General features: G+C 44.9%; 1 protein-coding gene across 2 annotated transcripts in view; it reads right to left on the minus strand.

Annotated features, from left to right (window-relative positions):
* The window catches only part of galnt2 (UDP-N-acetyl-alpha-D-galactosamine:polypeptide N-acetylgalactosaminyltransferase 2), an 80,127-nt gene that overhangs the window by 3,804 nt on the left and 55,003 nt on the right, over positions 1-21,320 (minus strand). The window contains exons 4-15 of one of the 2 annotated variants that reach the window (XM_031579218.2): positions 12,003-12,101; positions 11,602-11,669; positions 10,894-10,959; positions 9,508-9,629; positions 7,090-7,177; positions 5,964-6,051; positions 4,326-4,429; positions 3,135-3,261; positions 2,318-2,410; positions 2,039-2,122; positions 1,323-1,467; positions 549-668 (exon numbers count right to left, since the gene is read on the minus strand). In XM_031579218.2, coding sequence (XP_031435078.1) covers positions 549-668; positions 1,323-1,467; positions 2,039-2,122; positions 2,318-2,410; positions 3,135-3,261; positions 4,326-4,429; positions 5,964-6,051; positions 7,090-7,177; positions 9,508-9,629; positions 10,894-10,959; positions 11,602-11,669; positions 12,003-12,101 — 1,204 coding nt within the window. The remainder of the gene's footprint in view (positions 1-548; positions 669-1,322; positions 1,468-2,038; positions 2,123-2,317; positions 2,411-3,134; positions 3,262-4,325; positions 4,430-5,963; positions 6,052-7,089; positions 7,178-9,507; positions 9,630-10,893; positions 10,960-11,601; positions 11,670-12,002; positions 12,102-21,320) is intronic. The other variant, XM_012814314.2, reaches the window with a different exon arrangement.

A 21,320-nucleotide genomic window follows, 5' to 3' on the forward strand; every position in this document is an offset into this window, starting at 1 on the left:
GCTTATGTCATTTTTAACAGGCTGCTCTGTGTGTGTGTGTGTGTGTGTGTGTGTGTGTGTGTGTGTGTGTGTGTGATTTTCAGCAGGCTGTGTATGACATGCTCAGCATCATATGAAAACGGAATCGGCACAGTCTAGTAGTGAAGCTTTCCATGAAATCCTATCTGTATTTCCTTAAGCTTTTATACTGCAGCTAGACATAAGGTTTCCAGTTTCCTAGAGAATTCAAGCTCTCGCACTTTAAAGCCTTCTGTCAGACCTTGACAATGACGCATGGTCTCAATGAAAAGAAGGAGGGGGGAGGTGAGCTTTTGTGACCTTCTAATGAGGGGTAATTTGAGGGTCACTAAAAAAGAAAGCTTCCATTAAGCAACCAGTTTCTCTCTCCTGGGCAGACTTCGATGTCATTTTTCTGTCCTGTCCCAGACACAGATCCATCCGCTAACTGGGGTCACACAGAGGGCAGAATCGAAATGCCTGCTACTTTTTGTTCTCTGGGGGGACCGGTGGTACCTGTGATCGATCACATCTGTGCTCGGCTTGCTCACCTGCCGGCTGTCGTTTTCCCTGCAGCCTTGCAGTTTGATTTGCGATGCTGCCGTGCGTTCCACCACCGTCAGGCACAGATCCATGTGCTTCACCGACTTGTCCTTGGTTAAGGCCCACTCCTGATGCAGAGGACATAGAGGAGGAGGTGCAAGCATGTCAACGAGAATGTGCACGCACGTATACAGTGAACACCCATACGGACAGACAAAAGCCCACAGAAGCGTGTGGGTGTGTGTGTGTGTGTGTGCACGCTCGCGTGGGTAAAGGACACACACAAGAGAGTTTTTACAGCACACATGTTCGGGAACACCCCCACAAAAATGGTTTTCTGACAGAAACACAGTTAACATACATTGCAACACACACACACACGTGACAGCATTCACACCCTTTGGTCACAGTTCAATCACGTCAAAGGAACGATACAGCCTACAGCAGCCTAAGGCTCAGAATCAGAGACAATTACAAGAAAACAAAACTGCACTGACTGACACCATTCCGGTTTCCCTGGCAAAAAAAAAAAAAAAAAACACAAACACAAACACAAACACAAACACAAACACAAACACACACACACACACACACACACACACACACACACACCTGCTTTCCCTGACGAAGGCAGAAAAAGCAGCCCTTACATTACACCTGTGAGTCTGAGTGTGAGTGTCTCTTGTGTAGACCACCTGCGCTTGATAAGCCACCACAACTAGCGCGTCACCCCTGTGTGTCCTCCACTCCTGGATAAGACAAACCTACAGTGGGGTCTCTACCTTTGCTCGCAAGGGTACCTGATTGCCTCCGGCGTTATGGCACTCGTAGATGCCCACCACCCCGTCTGCAAAGTGGCCCAGTGTGTCCAGGCAGTTGCTGCCCTGCTGTAGAGCCCCGAACGCAATGTCCTGGTGGTCAGGCACTCTGCCAGAGGATGGGACAAACACAGTTACAAACAATGAGTAAGGGGGATGGTGGTGGTGCTCGCTCTGAAGCTAGTCCACCAAGAAACAAACAAAGAAGCAAAATGGGACATGGGCTACTCTGGCTAGTTCCATGACAAATTCCTGGAATGGGAAAACAGACTCCCTCAAGGGAGAAGTCTGTTTGATCTATAAATATTTGTTCCTTGCATTCAAAATGTGCATCTCAAAGTATAAAGGGGAGACCTTGGAGGCCAAAATCATTCTTTTTTTCTAAAACAACAGAGTGGATGGGTGTTACACCAGCTATTTTGGCCATTTTACTGGATTGCTTCCACATCCTTGCTAGCATAAGAAAGGTTAGATGAAAACCAAATCATAATGACTTGAGGATATGGCTTAATGCCTGCTTATAAACACAAGTGATGCATGGGAAAAGGAGAATGTTGGCCATTGTCTACATGGTACATTATTGACACCAGGAAGTTTCCATAGTTACACACAACCATATCAGTCATTTATAGACCAGCAATTTAGCTGAATCTCTTTGGTGGGGGTCACCGTGTACTTACCGTAGCTCTGGGTAAACATTCTCCAGGTACCACTTGAAGGACTGGCAACCCAACCTCTTCTTCATCTCCATACGGCTTTGGATGCTTCAGGCAGAAAAGGAAGATGGTAAAGCTTAAAACCAAATACAAAAGCTTGACTCTGGGTTATTATTGAACATAACAAATAGACAGATGTCTTGATGCATTCCCTTTCACATTTATTTATTTATTTATTAGAGAATTGATATCTTGTTGCTATGGATATGAAAAGAGTTTTTGGAGAAGTGGAGGGGCACGTACTTGCCATAGGGCACGTTTCGGGCTGAAGGCACGGCTGCGTAGTAAAAGTTCTTAAACTCGTCCATCCACACTTCAGCTGCTCGCCTTGTGTTCCTGCACAAGGAAATGTGTGAGGAGGGCTTAATCATTACACAGACATCAATGTATTACTGAAGAGCTGTCATAATAAAGTAAATGTAGTTATTGTAAACTCCTCATACTCAACATGCATTTAGCTACTGAAGTACTTTTAAACTCTTGATGTTTAATATACATTACATACACTACTACATACTGGTCGCACCAAATACAGGATTCAAGTACATATACAATGACCCTAAGAATGTGGAATGTATGAATATATGGACAGATCCAATAATGTTCTGCAACAACACACCCACTCAGATCCTGGGGAATGCAGATACTAAGAACACTGATGACAATAAAATGATTCTATGTTCTCCAACTCTACTTTTGCTCTGCAGCTCTATCAATTCTGCACCATGTCCATTCACCACTAGAGGGCCCCGTCCACCAGCTTGTAGTTACACCGAACACTACAACACATCATTATTCACCAAATTCTCTGGGGGGAAAGTGAGAGAAGGCGAAACTCGTGAGAAAACCAACCCCATCTGTATTCTGGTAATTGGCTCTGGCATATACTGGAGTATATTCGCTTGCTTGTGTCCCCTGCTGTGTTTTGTGCAGATGTGGTCTTAAGGGTTCCAAGGAAGGAACTGGTGAGGATTTACCGCTGGGTATTATCAGGTTATGTCTGCTCAGGTGATATTGCCATAGTTATGGTCGCCGTGGAGATGGAAGGGAGACTGGTTACCTGGCAAACACAGTCCCGCTGCCTCCTGGGAAGGTGTAGGGATGCTGCTTCCGGAAGACGTGGCCGACACGGCTACAGGGGATGATTTCCAGGCTCCCGCCGCACTGCCACACACGGAACGAGATCTCTGCAGGAGGCACACACATGTACAGCCATGAGAGAACACACACACACACATAAAATGCACAATGTGCAGATACACATACATACCAGGGCACATATATGTACACAGGCAGAGATGTGCCCTTGCACGCAAAAAAATAAAGTAGGCAAAGAAAAAAGGAAAAAGAAATAATTTGCAGTAGAAGTACACATACATGACACATTCACACATCTGTTCAACCAATTCATCATGTCGAATTCAAAAACTCCCTATTCCGCTAATTCGTCACATAGAATTATATCTGTTTTCCTTCATCCTTCTAGTGACGTGACAGAGTTGGCCTGGTGCAAAGTTTTCCGTATCAACAGAATGCTGAAAAGAATTGCTGCGTTTGTGGAAACAGCCTCTCTCCATTTCTCTCCAGGAACATAGACATGAATATTTATACATGCCCACCTCCACCAAACTCCCCTCTGTGAGCCACCCATTGCCCTCAACATGCCAACCCGTATGCCGGTGCCCCTGACCTCCATGCCAACTGTACCATTCTGATGTCTGTCTCCCTGCCTCGGTCTCTCACAGCACCTAACCTTATTTGAGAGCCTGCTGATAACTCAGAGAAGATATGTAGCATGTCCTTGCCTAAGGCAAGAGAACGGAGTGGTTGGAGGGGGAGAGTACAAACACACACACACACTGACTTATGCTTGAGAGGATATGTTTGAAAGCATAAACACACACACACTTGTCCGTCACACTCAAAACTGCAGCTAAGACCTGCCACATCATGTTCTCTGTGCTACTATAGACATACACATTCACACACACACACACACACACACACACACACACACACACACACACACTCTGTTTATATAAAATATATTTGACCTATACATAAAACATATGTGCGTGTTAACATTGCCACTGAAACCCTTTGCCCTTTGGCTACTCTACATATTCCACATACATAATGAAATGAGGAGTTGCTTAACGTTGGATAGACCTGCAAGACTGGGTCATGTGTTAATTAATGCTTTGGATACTTCATGTGGCAGGGCACTGGGTGTGAATGTGAATGTCCTTACCAAGGTTTTCCCCTCCCCACACGTCCATCATCATGTCATACTTCCCCAGCTCCTCAAAGTAGGGTTTGTCCATGACAAACAGACCACCAGCGATCATGGGGGTCCTGCGGAGGAAGACAGCGAGATCAAAAAGGGACAGGAAAACACGCATCCTGACAATTCCAAAACAACCGACATCGCCCCAAGAGACCTTCTTCATGCCGTCCCAGCGTCTCTTAACCACACTTCTCTCCCACCCAGCCCAGGCCCCGATGATGAGACAGCGTTGTGGTACCCGATCCTGCCTTGCTGTCCTAATTAAAGGGAAGGCATAGAAGGGTGGCCCTTTCTTTTCTATCTCTGAAGAAGAAGAAGAAGGAGCTGACTATGTGCCTTCGTTCCAGTGCTTCAGCGCTCTGATCTCGGGGAGGGTTATTCAGGGTGTCATGGCATGGTGCTTCGGCACTTTTGTTTTGGTTAATTTGCCGCGTGTAATGACTCCACTTTGCCTATCATTAGCGCTCCCCCCCCCCCCCCCCCCCCCCCGCTCCCAAGGCTTGGCAGAGAGGGATCAGGGACTGGACAAGCGGTGAGGCCTGAATAGTTGGCTCAGCTCAAGTGAGAAGCGCAGCGTCACGCCAAGCTAGTTGTTCTCCTGACAAAAGGTACGCGCCATCTGTGGACATCTGCACAATGTGGCCACCTGTGGACCAACAAGAGGGCTTGGACCCTGCATTCAGAACACATTTCAGAGCAGAGAGGAAACAATGATATGATTACATAATCCCTTGCCTGTTTGGTTTGGTTGGGTAATCCCTCTCTTGTGTTCTACATCCATCTTCACACACAAACATTTATGTTTTTGTATGTAGGTATGCCGTTTGGCTGTACAGACGCACCTGAGATTTGATCCCCAACACACACATTAACTATGACCTTTGTGCTACTGTTTAATGTGAGTTTGAGGCATTATACATCCCATCAGAAATATCCTTGGCTATTGAAAGAGAATTGAGAGGTTCTTAACACAAGCCAATACCCCGTCCTTTAATCCTCCTGGTCATAAACCAAACCTATATTTTTGCTTGTGTCTGGTGAGGCTTCTCTTGATGTGCTGAATTTGACACAGGATTAGGGACGGAACCCTGAGGCCCGTCAACATGGGAGAATTGGAAAAGCCTCAAACAGGCTGTCAAACAGGCAGCCGTGGCAGGTATCCAGGGCGGCCAAAAGGGGCCTTCTGAAGCAAAGCTGAATAAATAAACAAAAGCTGCCTCCAACATCTCCTTTGGGGGCGTCCTGCATCCTCCCAGCTGTCAGATTTTGACTTTCTAAGTCCTCTATTCTACCAAGCCAGGACACTGAACACCAGCTCAGACACTCAATGCCTTAGTTTCTCTCCCTCTCTCAGTCTCTCCCTCCCTCTCTCTCTCAGTCTCTCCCTCTCTCTCTCTCTGTCTCTCTCTGTCTCTCTTTCTCTGTGTCTGTCTCTCTTTCTCTGTCTGTCTCTACACCACCACCCCCCCCCACCCCCTCCATCTCTCTCTCTCTCCTCTGTTTAGAGTGTGCATGTTACTGATAAATTATTCGTAGAGGTGAGCTAGCCAGGAGGTGCAGACGGCTGGCTTTGGCACGCAGCGCAGCGAGACGGGCTCTTACTTGATGGGGGCGATGGGGTTGCTCTGGCGAGCTCGCCGCTGATCCAGGGTCATGTAGTCCCACTTGAAGACCAGGTTCCAGTCAAAGCCTGCAGAGGGAGAGATAAGAGGTGGATGTTTGATGGTGTTTGCATGAGAGAAAAGCTTAGTCGTGACTTTCGCTTTCAGCTCCTAACACATTATCGTGTGGAAGTCTTCAAAGGGGCATAAACAGGGAGAGATTCCAAAGGAAAAATGCTGGCTCAAGCCACAGGGACCATCCCAACTGCTTAAAAAAGAAGATTGATTCCAAAATGCTGCAGAGGAGTTTTTCCCATCAGTGCATTTGTTCATGATCAACTACATACATGCAGTTTTCAGAGCTTTTGTAGACTTGCAGCCTATATGTAGCCTCAGCCTTTTCATACATACACAGTCAAAAGCCTTATATAGACAAACACAGATATTATTCAGTAGGACTAAGATGTGCATAAAAATCATTGACTCATTCTTACAAGCACATCCAGAAAAGCACATCCAGAAAAGCACATCCAGACAAGCACATCCAGACAAGCACATTTAGACAAGCACATTCTGCATACTACAGGCAGGAGATGTTTTTAAAACCTGATCCTACATACAGGTCCTTTCTGAGACAGAACAAAATCTATCTGCTCCAATTACTCAATTCATTTCACACAGGTTTCTTCCATTTCCCAGTGCAATTAAAGGTGCATTAAGGACCCCTCTCTCAGACGTCCGCTCATTTCATCGCGCTCCAAACACAATCGGTCTTCTTCCTCAAAAAAATCGATCAAATACTTTCCATTTCACTAGGATTCACTTCCTCCTCTTATTTTTTTCCGCAGACTCGTTATGCTCTTACGCATGCAAGAAAACACACGCCCACGCAAGCACACTACTATAGTCCCCTCATCAGTCACACACCCCCATACCTACACACACGAAAGCATGTGCATGCACACAAATATGCAAGGACACACTCAGACACACATACACGCTCTCGACAGAGAGTGACTTTTGGGCAGTGCGTAGAAGAGTTCATCCTTAGAAGGAATACTAAGGGGAATATAAGAGGGGGGGGGGGGGGGGGGGGTACATGCATCATCAGGGTACGACTCACACACCTCCTTTGAGATCCGCAGACGCTCCCACATACTGGAAGTTATCCATGTTGATCACGTCAATGATGGGGGAGACAACCCGTGTCCGGTCCTGAGAGAGAGAGAATGAAAGAGAGAGAGAAAGAGATAGGATGATGAGAGGAAGCAGCTCAGTGTGAAAACTTCAAAAGAAGATGGGTCCCAACTGGGGCCAATAATGGGCATTCACTCACACTCTCATGTTGCCACACACACACACACACACACCCATAATCGTGTACGCCCACAGACCGTAAAAACAGACCATACATCAGCTTGCCTCAAACCCATTCAAATATTGGGAATTCGGCTTGTGCTGAACACAAGAAGCAGAGACGACATTTTCCAGGTGCCATAAAGGATTAGCAGTCGCTTGGCTAAAATTAGACTGGAAATGACCCATAGTAAGCCTGCTTTATGATGAAGTAGCACAGAGAAGTCTGTTCGTGGCAGTGAATATTCCACTGGAGCGCAATTTCTCAATGTTTCATTTACTCCAAGTGGAAAATGTATAAATGTCAGAACAAGTAGTTTAGCACAGATTCAGGGAGTGTTTTTTTTTCTTCTCAAATTTGCTCTTTAATTTATGGGGGTTGGGTCCAGCCAAGCCGCAAATAGATTTTCATGAATAAGTGGACAGTCTGCTGAGAATGACATAACACACGTACACATTACATAATTTCAGAACAAGTCTTTTCTGCAGAACTGCAATATTTCTTCAGCAACGTGTGTGTGTGTGTGTGTGTGTGTGTGTGTGTGTGTGTGTGTGGAGAAGGTGTGCAACCAATGCATCCATATAAATGGAGTGAGCCTGTGCAGTCCATCACCAGCTAGCTGTGGTTTGAGCTGTGAATTCTCAGCTGAGAAGAAAAGCTCTGCGCAGACCATGCCAGCTTTAATTAATTGAAATCTTATCATTGTCTGCTGTCTGATAATTAGCCCTTTCTCTGCTTGAGGGAGGGGGACAATAAAGGCACTTCATCAAAAGAAAAAGAAAGTGGAGGCAGATTAAAGAAAATAATGGATTGAGCGTCGGTGTGTGTGTGTGTAAGTGGGTGCACATGTGTGAATGTGTGTGTCCCTGCGTGAGAATGTGCACGTGTATATTCTTGCTGGGTGTGGGCCAAACAGGATGCGTCTCCGGGTTCTAGTGGTCTGTTTGCCTCTACAAACACACCCACTCAAAACACACTTGTGCTATCTCCACACACACACAGACACACACACACACAGATCGGAGTGAGAATCTTGGCAGGGGTTTGTTGTTGTCAGAGTGAGACTCTGCAAATCCAGCTAGAGATGCCCATCTCCTGTCCTCCAGAGTGACACGTCATCGAACTACTTATCTGTCCATCTACACTTGTCCATCTACTTACCTGACTACATACCCACACTAGACTATGTGTCTGCATTCCACACACCCCCCCGTCTGTACTTGTCCAGTTACCTACATTTATCTTTATGCAGATCTACAGATGTATCTGTCTATCTCTCAATCAAAAAAAAAACTGCCAGTACATCACTTCAGCTGAGCAGTCTGTGTGTCTGTCTCTGTCTCTAGCCGTACATCAATCTGTAATTCCATCTGTGAAGTGGTCCTTTGGTGTGTCTGTCTGTTTCTTCCTGGAATCATGTAACCATCTTTAATTCCATGTTGTCTGTCTGTCTGTCTGTCTGTCTGTCTGTCTGTCTGTCTGTCTGTCTGTCTGTCTGTCTGTCTGTCTGTCTGTCTGTCTGTCTGTCTGTCTGTCTGTCTGTCTGTCTGTCTGTCTGTCTGTCTGTCTGTCTGTCTGTCTGTCTAACCCCCAACAGCTGTCCTCTGTTCTCTTGTCTCCTCCACAGGCTGGGGGATAGAAGGCCGTGGGCAGACAAGGCCTCGAGTCAGCAGAACCACTACCCATCCGCACAGGAGCCAACACATGCAGACACACACACACTCTCAAAGTTTGCTAAACCTGGAGGTTTGTGCAGAGTAAGCTGAGAGTTTTGATCTGTGTGACTGTGTGTGTGTGTGTGTCTATTTGAGTATGTTTGTGTGTGTGTGTTCTGGTGTGTGTGTGTGTGTCTGTTTGTTCTGGTGTACATGTGTGTCTAGATGAAAAATGATAAGCGAGAGAGTATTGGACATTGTGGAGAGTGAGTGTGTGTGCCAGTGTGAATGCCAGTGTGACCATAAGGAAGAAGAAAAGTGTGTGTGTGTGTGTGTGTGTGTGTGTGTGTGTGTGTGTGTGTGTGTGTGTGTGAGTGAGTGAGTGAGTGAGTGAGTGAGTGAGGCAGCGGGAAAGGAAGGAAAAAGATACTCTGTGTGCGTTTGTGTGTTTATGGGAAAATGTTTGTGTCTTTCCGTATTTCTTGTGTGTAGTGTGTGTGTGTGTGTGTGTGTGTGTGTGTGTGTGTGCTGACCTCTGCCACACGCTCCAGTAACGGCTCCAGCCAGTGTTCGTTGCACTCGCAGTGGCTGTCCAGGAAGGTGAGGACCCCGGCCGTGGCAGCATCTGCCCCCCTCACCCGCGAGCGCATCAGACCTGGACACCAAACAGGACAGAACACCACAGGATGAGTCTCACACAACAACCCCGCGCACACACACACTAACACACACACACACACACATAACAACCACACGACACACACACACACACACACATTCTTTGCTTTCTCTCCTGAACTCATTGTCATGCTTGTGGCAAACGGTGGGAGTTTCTCTCCAGTTCTTCTTTGTCTGTGAAGTCTGAATAGGTCAACCTCCCACAGTGTGCCCCAGTAGGATCTCAGAGAGCGGAGGACTCTGCAATGGACCTGGCCTGGATTTGGCCGGACACATTACAACCGATTCAGTTTCTCATGCTCCATCTGATTTCTCTCTCATGTTTTTGAAAATGCATGAAAACAACCTACCTTTCGCATACACCATAAGTATGTATAATGATGAATCATATACCCCACACCATTTACCCAACTTTCCAGCAACATGACTGATGCTGCATACTTTCTGATGACTAAAGAAGTGGTTTTGTGAGTTGACCGCAGAGGCACAATTCCTGGCATATAATGTCCCAGTTCCTGAAAACTAGTTACTAGGAAACCCAGTTTCCTGGTATGACATACTGGGGCAAATAAACACTTGTATAATTAACATGTCTTTGACAAACATTTGGTGAGCCTGCTATGTTTGCGTATTTTAATTGTACAGAGGAAAGAAAGGGCCTGCTGGCAGAGGCTATGCATCTTGTCGAGTCTCGGCTCTTGTAGGTTAACAAGCTCCACAAATGTATGGGCTGTTTATGCCCAGCACATGTCCAGAAAACAACTAAGACTTCAAGGGGATGGATAAGGTCAGTATCTTTTCAGAAGACCTCCGACAGAGGAAATGAAGTTGTGCAAAGATAGCAATAACGCACACTTTGGAACAATGGCCAGGTCTCTTTGGCTGGGCTACAGATATGCGCTTTATAGGGTAGAAATATGCAGTCTCCTCACCCCCCATCCCACACCCCCGCCCTCGAAATAAGCTATTCCTGTAACAAAACTGGCCATTGTTTAAGAGTGTCTATTTTCTCCTTCATAAACTGGAGTGTTACTGTTCTTTACGAGGATCAGTCTAATAGAAAAGGAATGCCAAGACTTGGACTTGTGGGTCTTTACTTTGCTGTTTGATCTATAAATATTTGCTCCCTGATTGTCAAAATGCTCGACTCAAATAGGCTTTTCATGTGAAGGGATCTGCATTTTATGCATAGTTTTTGTTTGTTTGCCAAACCAAACGATTGTTTGTTTGGAATCCCTTACCTTCTCGGCGATCGTTTCGAAGGACCCGGACTTTTTCCATTTTCCCTAATAAAGCCCCATCTTCAGCTGTAAAACATAAACAAGTGTAATTACCTAAAAGAAAGAAAAAAAATCGAGGCAGAGAAGACATGAAAAGAAAAAAACAATTACACCGAAACAGCCTAAGAGATCATGTGGGCAGATGATGTTAAGGAGATGTGTTATTTTCATGCCGTACCACAGAGAGAAGACAGAGAGAGAGAAAGCCTGGATAACCCAGGCAGGCAGGACCCAATAAGCTGAGGCTCTGGGGCTTCTTATGCCCTGCGGCCCAGGTTCATCTGGAGGTGATCCCCAGAGTGGAGCCACCTGAGGGGAACCAAGGTCAGCCCACCAGCCCAGCCAAGGGGAGAGGGGGTAGAAGGGGGAGGAAGGTGGTGTAGGAGAGGGAAGGAGAGAGGGAGGTGATGGAGGGACGGGGCACCGGAGAGAGGGCAGAGGAAGTTCAGAGATGAGGAGAGAGAACTGTGGGGGGATGGGTGGTTTGGGGAGGGGGTTAAAGGAATTCAGAGGGTAGGGGGGACGGGCGGCGGGGATAGTGGGTGATGGAGGACTGAGTTTAGAGGAGCTGTGGATGTGAAGAGTGGTGGGAGGGGTGGGCGTAGTTGAAGGAGGTCAGAGTGTGGGGAAGCAGGGTTCACAGATGGAAGACTAACGAGGGACACTCACGGTTGTCACTGTAATCGTCCACCAGGATTATCTCCTTGATTAGGTGTGGGGGACTTTTCTTCAGCACACTGGAGAGAAAAAGAGAGGGAGAGAGAGAGGGAGAGAGAGAGAGAGAAAGAGAGGGAGACAGAAAAAGAGTATAAGAAAGAGATATCCTAGAGATAACAAATTGTGTTTTTCTGAGCACAAGCACAAATATGTGTGTTTAGGCACGGAGTCACACCACTTTCCTACGTTGGAGAGAGTGTGTGTATGTGCGTGTGTGTGTGTGTGTGTGTGTGTGTGTGTGAGAGTGAATTCAATTATAGGAGTGTATACAACTCGTCTTAAAGAAGTATAGAAAACGTGCACGTTTAGGTGTGTGTGTGTGTGTGTGTGTGTGTGTGTGTGTGCGCGCTCACCTGACCACCGTACGCAATAGGGCTGATCGGGCTTCGTTGTGGAAGGTGATCACCACACTGGATGCTGGCAGGTCTTTTTGCCACTGTTGCCGACGACAGCTATGACGGACAGAGAAAAGAACAGACATCAGAACAGTGCATCATGTTACACACTGCTTCATTTAGTAGACACTTTACCCAAAGCAACATGATGGACAGTAGAGGTAAACAGAATACCAGCATGTGTGCTACCTGAGCATCAAACGCCTGACCTTGGTGTTGGCATCGTGCCCTACTAGCGGAGCTACAAGAACACATCCATAATACATCAGGGCCTGTGAGTACAGAGCATGCCGTGTTGCATAAGCATATTTAAGTATTTAAAACAGGTCTGTTGTGGACATGGAGAGAGATGTCTCTGTGGCAGTCACCGCTGTCCATAACGATCTTGTTCCTAGGCCCTGTCACAACACCGTTTGGAGCCTGAACTTGACTCCAGCGTAAGGGTCGATCTAACCCGATGGAAGCGGCCTCCGGAGGGGACGTGGCCCAGATCAAGACCAACTCAGGGGTCCGTCCCAAATCAAAGGGCCACATTCATGCTGGAGTCTGGTGCTATCCAGACAGACAGCACACAACAGCTTCCAGACAAGAAATAAGCATCAAGTGTGGGGTTTGAATTACACTGCAGATTCATCGTCACTACCTCAGCGGAACAGGCCACTTCAGGCGTTTTAAAAGTGCAGGTCCTTACAGCAGGGTGAGATATTAGAGGGGATCTCCAGTCTAACACTCCTCCGACGCTTCTGTGCCAGTGACACTGACAGCTAGTCACGCATGCTTGACCGACATCCTCCACACACACACACACACACACACACACACACACACACAGCACCAATTCTCAGATACAGACTCACATACACACACACACAGACCCATACCCACACATGCTGTGAGGTTTTAATTTGACAGGAAGGGCTAATCCGCTGGAGCCAAGCTGCCATGTGCTCTAGTTAGGGCAATAGTGTGTACGTGACTTGAAATTGGCAGACACCAATCAAATATTGTGGGTGAATTAAAATGAGAGAGTGAGAGAAAGAAAGAAAGGACAAAGAGAAAGGGAGAGAGAGATTATCTGTTCTCATATAGGAGAGCTTAAACTAACCAGTAGAGTGAGTGGGTTACATTTGTACATTAGAAGAGTGAGAAAATGTCAAAAAGATAAAGTGCAGGCCTTCTAGCTGTATCAAAACAAGGGAAGATCCTCTACGTTCACTTCTACTGCAGGACTTTTCAACTTTTCAGACTTTCAGAACTCCCTTCCCCCTTTTTTCCAAGTCCTTTTCACCCTACACTTATTCTAAACTCGTACCCATTCCCCCCCCCCCCCCCCCACAAAGTTCCCCAAGTACATCTTGAATTAGTTCCCAGTCCTGCCATTATTGTGCCAACTGCTGTCATTGCATCATGTCTGTAGTTAACAGCAAAACTGTTGGTCGTGGGAAGTTAATGGAGATAACCATCAAATGTAATCAGTACAATGTGCAATTCTCAGGTGACTAGGGTATAGCTGCATCTTACTTCAACTAAACCTGATAATCCACATAAAGGCCTATAAAATGGCTAATTTACTGAGAGTGGGGTGTTGGGAGCGTGTATGTGTATGTGTGTTTGGGGGGGGACAGGTTACAGTTCCAGGTCATGGAGGGCTTTACTTTTTTCCTCTAACAGGCCTCTTTCCAGCTCAGAGGGAGGTGCTGGTTTAGGAGTTGAAATCCAGTATGCAAAGATGGAGGAGGGATTGTGGACCTCCACGACACTGAGCTGTAGCTGGTCCTGATAGAAAAGAACCTTTCATTCCTAAAGTCAGGCCAGAGCGGCACGAGGCACCTCTCCTCCAGGCAGCAGAACTTCCTCTTTTCTTTTTTTTTTTCTTTTTTAACACAGTTGAGGCCCCGGAGTATGTGGGGTGGCCAGGCAGCTCTCATTTAACAGCGATCATATGACCACACGCGCAGTTTCTGGAGTTGTGGCAGTATAACTCTCACTGGTAAATGAGGGCTGTCTGGGCAATCATGCAGGCTCTAAAGGTCTCATCTGTACAGCGTTCAGAGGCCTTCAGACACACACACACACACACACTTGTACACGTACACACACACGTGGCACCTTGTGTCGTGGCAGCCGAACTGCCTCTCTGTTTACAGATGAGACCTCTAACGTTGCATGGCGGCTCAGGCAGCCCTCATTTACCAGTGACTGAAAGCTTGACACGACGCCAACACAGATGCAAACCAAAACAGCTACTTGATACCCAAACCGCCCGCCATGCTAGCCATGCCAACGCTAGCAAAGAATGGGACGAAAGAAGAGAGGGCCAAACGAGAAGGGTGAGATGAGAAAGTGAGAGACTGAAGGGTAAAGAAGTCTGATGGAGAAAACGAGGAGCATTAGAAACACAGAAAAGGAAAAAAAAAGAAAGATACAGCAAGAGAAAGCCGATGTAGAGAAAACCATGGAAGATAACACAAAACAAAAAATAGAAATTACAGCTACAGTTTATATTCAGTGTGCCATGGTACTATGTACTTAATAATTAAGGTTAGTTATGTATAATAATAATAATAATAATACATACTTGAGAAGAACACAGCATTATTAATCAATTAGCCTATTTAAGAGTGTAATAAATAGCAAAATGGGACTTGAATCACTTCATAGGCGAGAGTAGACCCATGTGGTGGTTTAGAGCGCAGCCCTCTCTCACCCAGTGCATCAGACCAGGCCAGCGCTGCCGTATGCCATACGCTTAATTAGAACAGGAGTGCGGCCCGAGCACCAGACAGCTCCGCGTCCCCAGTGAGCCGGCGGGTGGCTGTGCCAAAAACATTTCCATTAAGGGCCTGTGGCCTCCAGCCATGTTTCAGGCAACAAAGACTGAGGCAGACACACACAAAGTCTCAAAACAGTAAACAAAGACTTGCAACTTGCATTCGGTCTTTTAAAACAGGAGGGGAAAAAACAAAATATACTTAACTGAAATATAAAAATCTGGAACGAAAAAAATTAGATCCTTTGTGTGAGAAATGGATTAATGTGAGGAAGTATTTCAACTGACAGACGATAGAATAGATGGGCTTGCACACAGGGTGGAAGAAAGACAATGGACTGGAAAAAGAGACAAGGAGAGGAAGAGGAACATTAAAAACCCGACATCGGATGCAATGGATTGGACTCAACGTTAGAATGTGTAAATGAGCCATTGCAATGCAGGCCATTATGTTCACACAAACAGCCAACTACACTACAGGCAGAGAACCTCAAGATGGCTTCCGTGGCCACCAGAAACAAAAGACACTCACAGAGGGTCATGTGAGGTGGAGCGGTGCTGTGTGAGTGTGCTTAGCTGTGGCTCTTTTTGAAGGGGTTACTTCCTTAACAGATACCTTTCCTCTGAGCACACAAAGCCCATGGGAGCAATCCCAGGTCAGCACGGCATCTTCTGAATCTAAACAGACAGACATCCTAGGGACACAGTGGTGGCAGGGCTGGAGAAGCACACGAACAAGAGGACAGCGATCTCCCTCTTCTCTCTAAACATGGGGGGGCGGAGGGGTGGAAGAGCGCGTGTGCTGGAAATTGTAGTCCATGCAGACAAAGACAAGGAAGAGCACACAGCACGTTAAAAAAGGGATCTGCTAGGCAATCGTCTTTCCATCAGCATAAGTCATCAGTGGCTTAGAGTGAGGATTCAATGGCAGACGCTGACGGCGGTTTTCCATTTCACCTCGTGGCACCACAACTCCTCGGCGGCTGTGGTTGTCAGGTCATTCCTCCAGGCATGAATGCCTGGGTTTGAGATCAGAGGTAGGCATTTTTTTAAATCACAGCAGCTCAAGAATAATTATGATTCAGCGCCTCCTCTCTGACAAACAAGTAACAGGATGTCTACATTACCAATGAAAAGCCTTAAAAAACGTGAATCACAAGTCGCAATAGATGAGACGACCTTGGGAGCCCACATAGTATTCAGATATTTGGTCGAACAGAGAAGGTCTGGGGACGTGTCTTTAACAAAATGAGACTAAATCAGTTAAAAGAAAACACAAAACAACTTTTTTAAATGTAAACTCTTCCACAGTACGTGCACAACTTGTTTGTTGGCATCATGTTTCAAGTGAATTTAAAACTACCATCAAGGTCACAATGGTCTACATTCAAAAAAGAGTAAGTAGTTAAATCCCTAAACAAAACCTTACACCTGGAGGAGGGTGTGAGTTAGACACTTGGATACAATGATGGCTCCTAAACTGTGAACAGGCTTGGTAGAAGCATCACATAATATATATATATATATATATTTTTTTTCAAATGCATGCATAGATCATCATTATAGATTGGGCACCTTACATACAAACAGAAACAGTGAAAATCTAAATTGGGTGGGAAATGAGTTGTAATTTGTGTGGAGAGGACTCAACCACTTCCATTTGAAGACCCCACACATTTTCAGCCAGGGTAAAAGAAGTGGACTCCACTTCCTTGCAATAACAAAGCCATTATGCAGTCCTGCATTTCCCCGAAAGCATCATTTAGTCTAAACATCACTAAAATGATTATTATTTTGAACACTCTCTCTCAGGTCACCAAGCTCATTGCACAAGGACACCTTTGGGGAAACGCAGACCAGAGGCTCTAATCTGGACACCCCTCCCGTTTCTCTTTGAAACAGCCCTGTGGACCACACATGGAGTGATCTCGCTCCTGTCCAGATTAAACTCACGCATGGCCTGTGATGCAGCCATGGCCATGCAGCAGGTCTCCTGGTCACTACCAGCCCCACCTCTCTGTAGTCCCACTCAGGGGGTCTGGACGACTGAGCCTCAGTTCAGGCCTGCAGAAGTCACAGATGAGTGCAATAATACACTAATCAGTACAGATGCCACAGCACTGTCTTTCAGCAAGTCCGGTAGGAGCGAACAACTCAATTCCCCCCAGGTATGTCACCTGCTAAGTCTTTCCTTTGTATATAATCCACAGAGCTGTTGAAAAAGCAAGTTCCTGTAGGAACACATAAGACAATGTCCTACAGTTAGTCTATATGGAACAAACTGACCTGAAGCTTTCATTGATTCACAGTAAGGTCACAGGGCCGACTGGCAGAAGTGCTGAAATTCAGCAAAAGCTAGGACACAGAAGTACCCTTTGTCTCTCACTCACAGGCCAAATATACACCAGACATTATCCATGTTGGATATATGACTGATACCCATCCATTCATAACCAAAGCAACAGAGCAGAACAGACCTGTTTCAGAAGGTCAGACACACACACTATGCACACACTTTAATCAATAGGCCAATGACAAACAAACAGACATTTCAACTACGCTTCGGTTTCAAACTCACCACTGACCAGTTTCTCCTCACTAGACATACACAGCATTCTTGGAAAAAACACTCTATAAGCTGACCCTTTCATGGGGAAAGTTATCCCACCCTAAGAGAGACAATCCCTAAACTATTCCATGATTCACATCCAGTAACCAACAGAGATAAAACAGTGACAAGAAGTCTGAAGTAAACACTATCAATCAAAGTGAATAAGACACTATTTCCTTGATCCCAGGCTAAGTGGAGAAGAGATAAATTAGGGCCAACACAAAGGGAGGAAACATTGCATAACTGTAAGGAGAGCTTTGACAAGTCCAACGAGCCAAATGAAACAGGGGTAAATATTTGTCCACATGGACTTTGTCCCTCTGATGCACAGGACAGATGTCTATCGTAACAATCTCATCGATGGATTTTTCTCCTAAGTTAGGAAAATGTCGGAGTCCAGTCCTCACCATTATCAGAAGGTGAAAGAAGGAGCAGTCATAGAGAATTTAAGGATTCTTAACATGCCATTTCAAGGTTCAGAGTCAGGGCCGGCTCTAGCCCTTTGGTTGCCCTAGGCGAGATTGAGTTTTGCGCCCCCCCCACACACACACACACACACACACAATACTTAACATCACTGAAGAGACATATATTAACTTAACTGCTTTACTTTGCATAGCAGTTTTTTCACCCACTTATAATTCTACTATTCTACATTGCAGTTCAACAATAAATGTTGCATGGACAACAAACACCAGAATAGTTTCAGAACATTTTCTTTTTTATTATTTTAAATAATGTATTACACACTCAATGTTAGGATTAAATTAACTCCATAAACTGTGCAAAACCATAAACTGTGCAAAACACTCTTAAGCACCTGTAAGGAAATTTAAGCAAATTATGACCCTCTACACCCTAACTATACCCTCTACAAACAAAAGTGCTTTTATGCCCTGAGTGCTTGATGTGGTCCTGGATGTCCCTTCACCTTCACCTGTATTCAAGCATATTGTATAGCCAAACAAGCGTTGTTTAATATAATAAGTGAAATGATCATGAATGTGGTTGAACTTCTTTAAGAAAACAAGCTATTGTATTTAATACATGCTAACATGTTTCTATTGTACTTTAGTACTACTGGATGTCCCTTGTCCTGCAGCTGTATTTAAACACAGAGTTAATCCATGCTGTTCGTTACACAATTGCATTTGGTCATTTCTATCATCCTACCACATAGCTGCATTGTACAAATACATTTTAACTGACCATGTAACTTGTAGTAGATCAATTACAATTACTGCCACCACTGCTACAAGGCTAAATAATATTAGGCTACTGATTACAATTAGTAGTATTAATGTGATGTGATTATGAAAGTAATAATTGCTAATAATAATAACAATACCAAAAACAGCAACAATAGTACTAGTTGTGTAGGCTAGTTACAAAGTTCAGAAGGAGGCGAATCAGGCGTCCTTTCTCCAGCAGGTGCCGGCCTCTGCAAAAAAGTGCCTGAGTGCATCTGGCCAATTTAAAACAAAAATAAAAACAAAACAAAACAAAAAACACATATACATTTTAGTATATTCCTGGGGAGGAATTGTACAGAAGGGTGAACACCACCACTATCCCCAAAATGGTTACTGTGTGTGTATGCACCTGCTAGTTGTGAATTCACTAAACAGAACTTATGCCATTTATAATGAATGTAGACAGCAACTGTACTTTTCATAACTAGCATACGTTATCCAGATACTGGTCTTTTGACATTTACATCCATGTAGGTTATCAGTGAAGTTACGTTTGCTAGTAATAGCCTACGTAGCAAATTAGCAAAGTAACAGTCGCTAGCTAGCTATAGCTAGCCTAAGTGACAGCAATGAAACGTCCAATATTAGGTGATGCAAAATACTAAATTTATTTCGTTTGACACCTTAATGGCTGAGATGAGAAGACTTACCTCTATACTTGGCTTTCTTTCCTCTTCTTCCTTTCTTCGTTTTCATCCCTGTGCTCCAGATGGTTTAGACCGCTTCTTTTTTGCGAATGTCACGTAGCTGACACGCTCACCCGACCTTGGCAGTGTGCAGGAGCCCTCACGTAACTAACGTAACGTAACTTAACGCAACCGCCCCCCCCCCCCCCTTTGGAAATTATCGACAATAACCATCAATTCAATCTAAAAATTAGGTTGACAAGTAAACGTGTAGCTGAAGGGGCGCCCTAGGATGATCATGATTAATAAACATGTTTTAATTTGCTTGTTATTCTAACTATGACTGATGGGAAGTAGGTCCAAGGGCGACACTAGAGAGCGCCCCCAACCCATTTGTCGCACTAGTTCGCCTATAGCAATCGCCGGCCCTGTTCAGAGTAATAGTTCTTTTTTTTAAATGTTTTTATTTGAGTGCTCATATAAGCTTAACATTTCAACATGACTTACCTCTTCAGAACTTAGCATAGATTCTTAGCATTTAGTCAGCTATAAATCCACTGTTAATCAGTGGTGGAATGTAACAAAGTATTTTTACTTCGTTACTTTACTTAAGTACATTTTTACGTATCTGTACTTTACTTAAGTAAAAATAATAGTGCCTACTTTTTACTTTTACTCCATTACATTTTTCAGCTATTATCTATACTTTTACTCCGCTACATTTCTACAATATGTGCTGTTACTCGTTACATTTTATGAACATAGTTTTGCCAAAATGTTGCCTACACAAAACTATGGATTGCGTTGCTGTTTTGGAAGTTTAAACCAATCAGGTGGCTCTATCAACTCCAATGATATCAGAGTGCGCGTTTGGCTACTTGGAGCAGGACCGCTCGGGTCTCGTCGGCCAATCCTTGCCTTTCAAATCCATTCTCAGTATCCAATCCAGCCGCGGAACGAGAATGGACCTGCGCCAATCGCGGCACTTCTCTCCATAGTCGAGAACTTGGCTTGAACTTGTGTGACGTTACGTTGCCAAGTTACGCAGACGCAAGCTCCTCAAGATGGCTGAAGCTACGACAACTCGTCAAAGTAAGTAAGTAAGTAACCATGACTTGTTTTTATTTTTCTCTTAGACGGACACACGTTTCATTTCCATATTGTATTGATTGACAAGCCTAACTAACGTTAACGCTTTCACTGAAGATACGTGCACCAATCATTTCCATATTGTATTAATTGACAAGCCTAACTAACGTTAACGCTTTCACTGAAGATAACGGTTACATTATGAACTAGGTTATGCTAAGTCTTATAACTACAACATTGCTATGAATGGAAACAGCCATGTGTAACTACTATAATGTTACTCTGAGCTGAAACAGCCAAACGGCCGAGTATTGGCAATGATTAAAGTAGTTGTTGAAAGCTTGTATCAGTTAGCTAACCATCTAGTTAGCTTGCTATCTGTATATGACGCCTGACCAGCGGTGTTAAGCGTCGTTTCTCGTATATCATACAACTACTGTAACTGATCATGCATAATATGATTGCTATTGATAACGATAACGGTACAATAGTGTATGTTTATGTGCTGCAGTGTCTCAGTGTATTGTTCAAAGCATGCTCATATTCAGTGTTTACTTGTTGACTACTGTACCTATTTGCTTATTGTACCTGTTGTATGGTTCTAGTTAGTTAGCTAATAACATTAATTTAAATTATAAGCAGTTATTATAAATGTGTGCTGTGTATTTAATCTACATACACTTACTGCTGTAGGAAAAAAAAGTGCGTAATATTAAACATCACTGTTATCTAATTTCAGATCACAAAGGAGCTGACTGGCCGTGGCAGGGGGACAGCTCTTTGGGTGACCTCCATTGGCAACGAGGTTGGTTAGATCCTGACCAGTGTCGTGACAGTGCAGGAGGGGCTGGGACTGGACAGGATGGAGTGATGGAGCGGGACCACCAAGCAGCTGTTCCACCCCCAGTCCTGCTATACGTGGACTGT

Source organism: Clupea harengus, chromosome 13 (assembly GCF_900700415.2).
Source record: "Clupea harengus chromosome 13, Ch_v2.0.2, whole genome shotgun sequence".
In the NCBI taxonomy this organism is placed as follows: Eukaryota; Metazoa; Chordata; class Actinopteri; order Clupeiformes; family Clupeidae; genus Clupea; species Clupea harengus.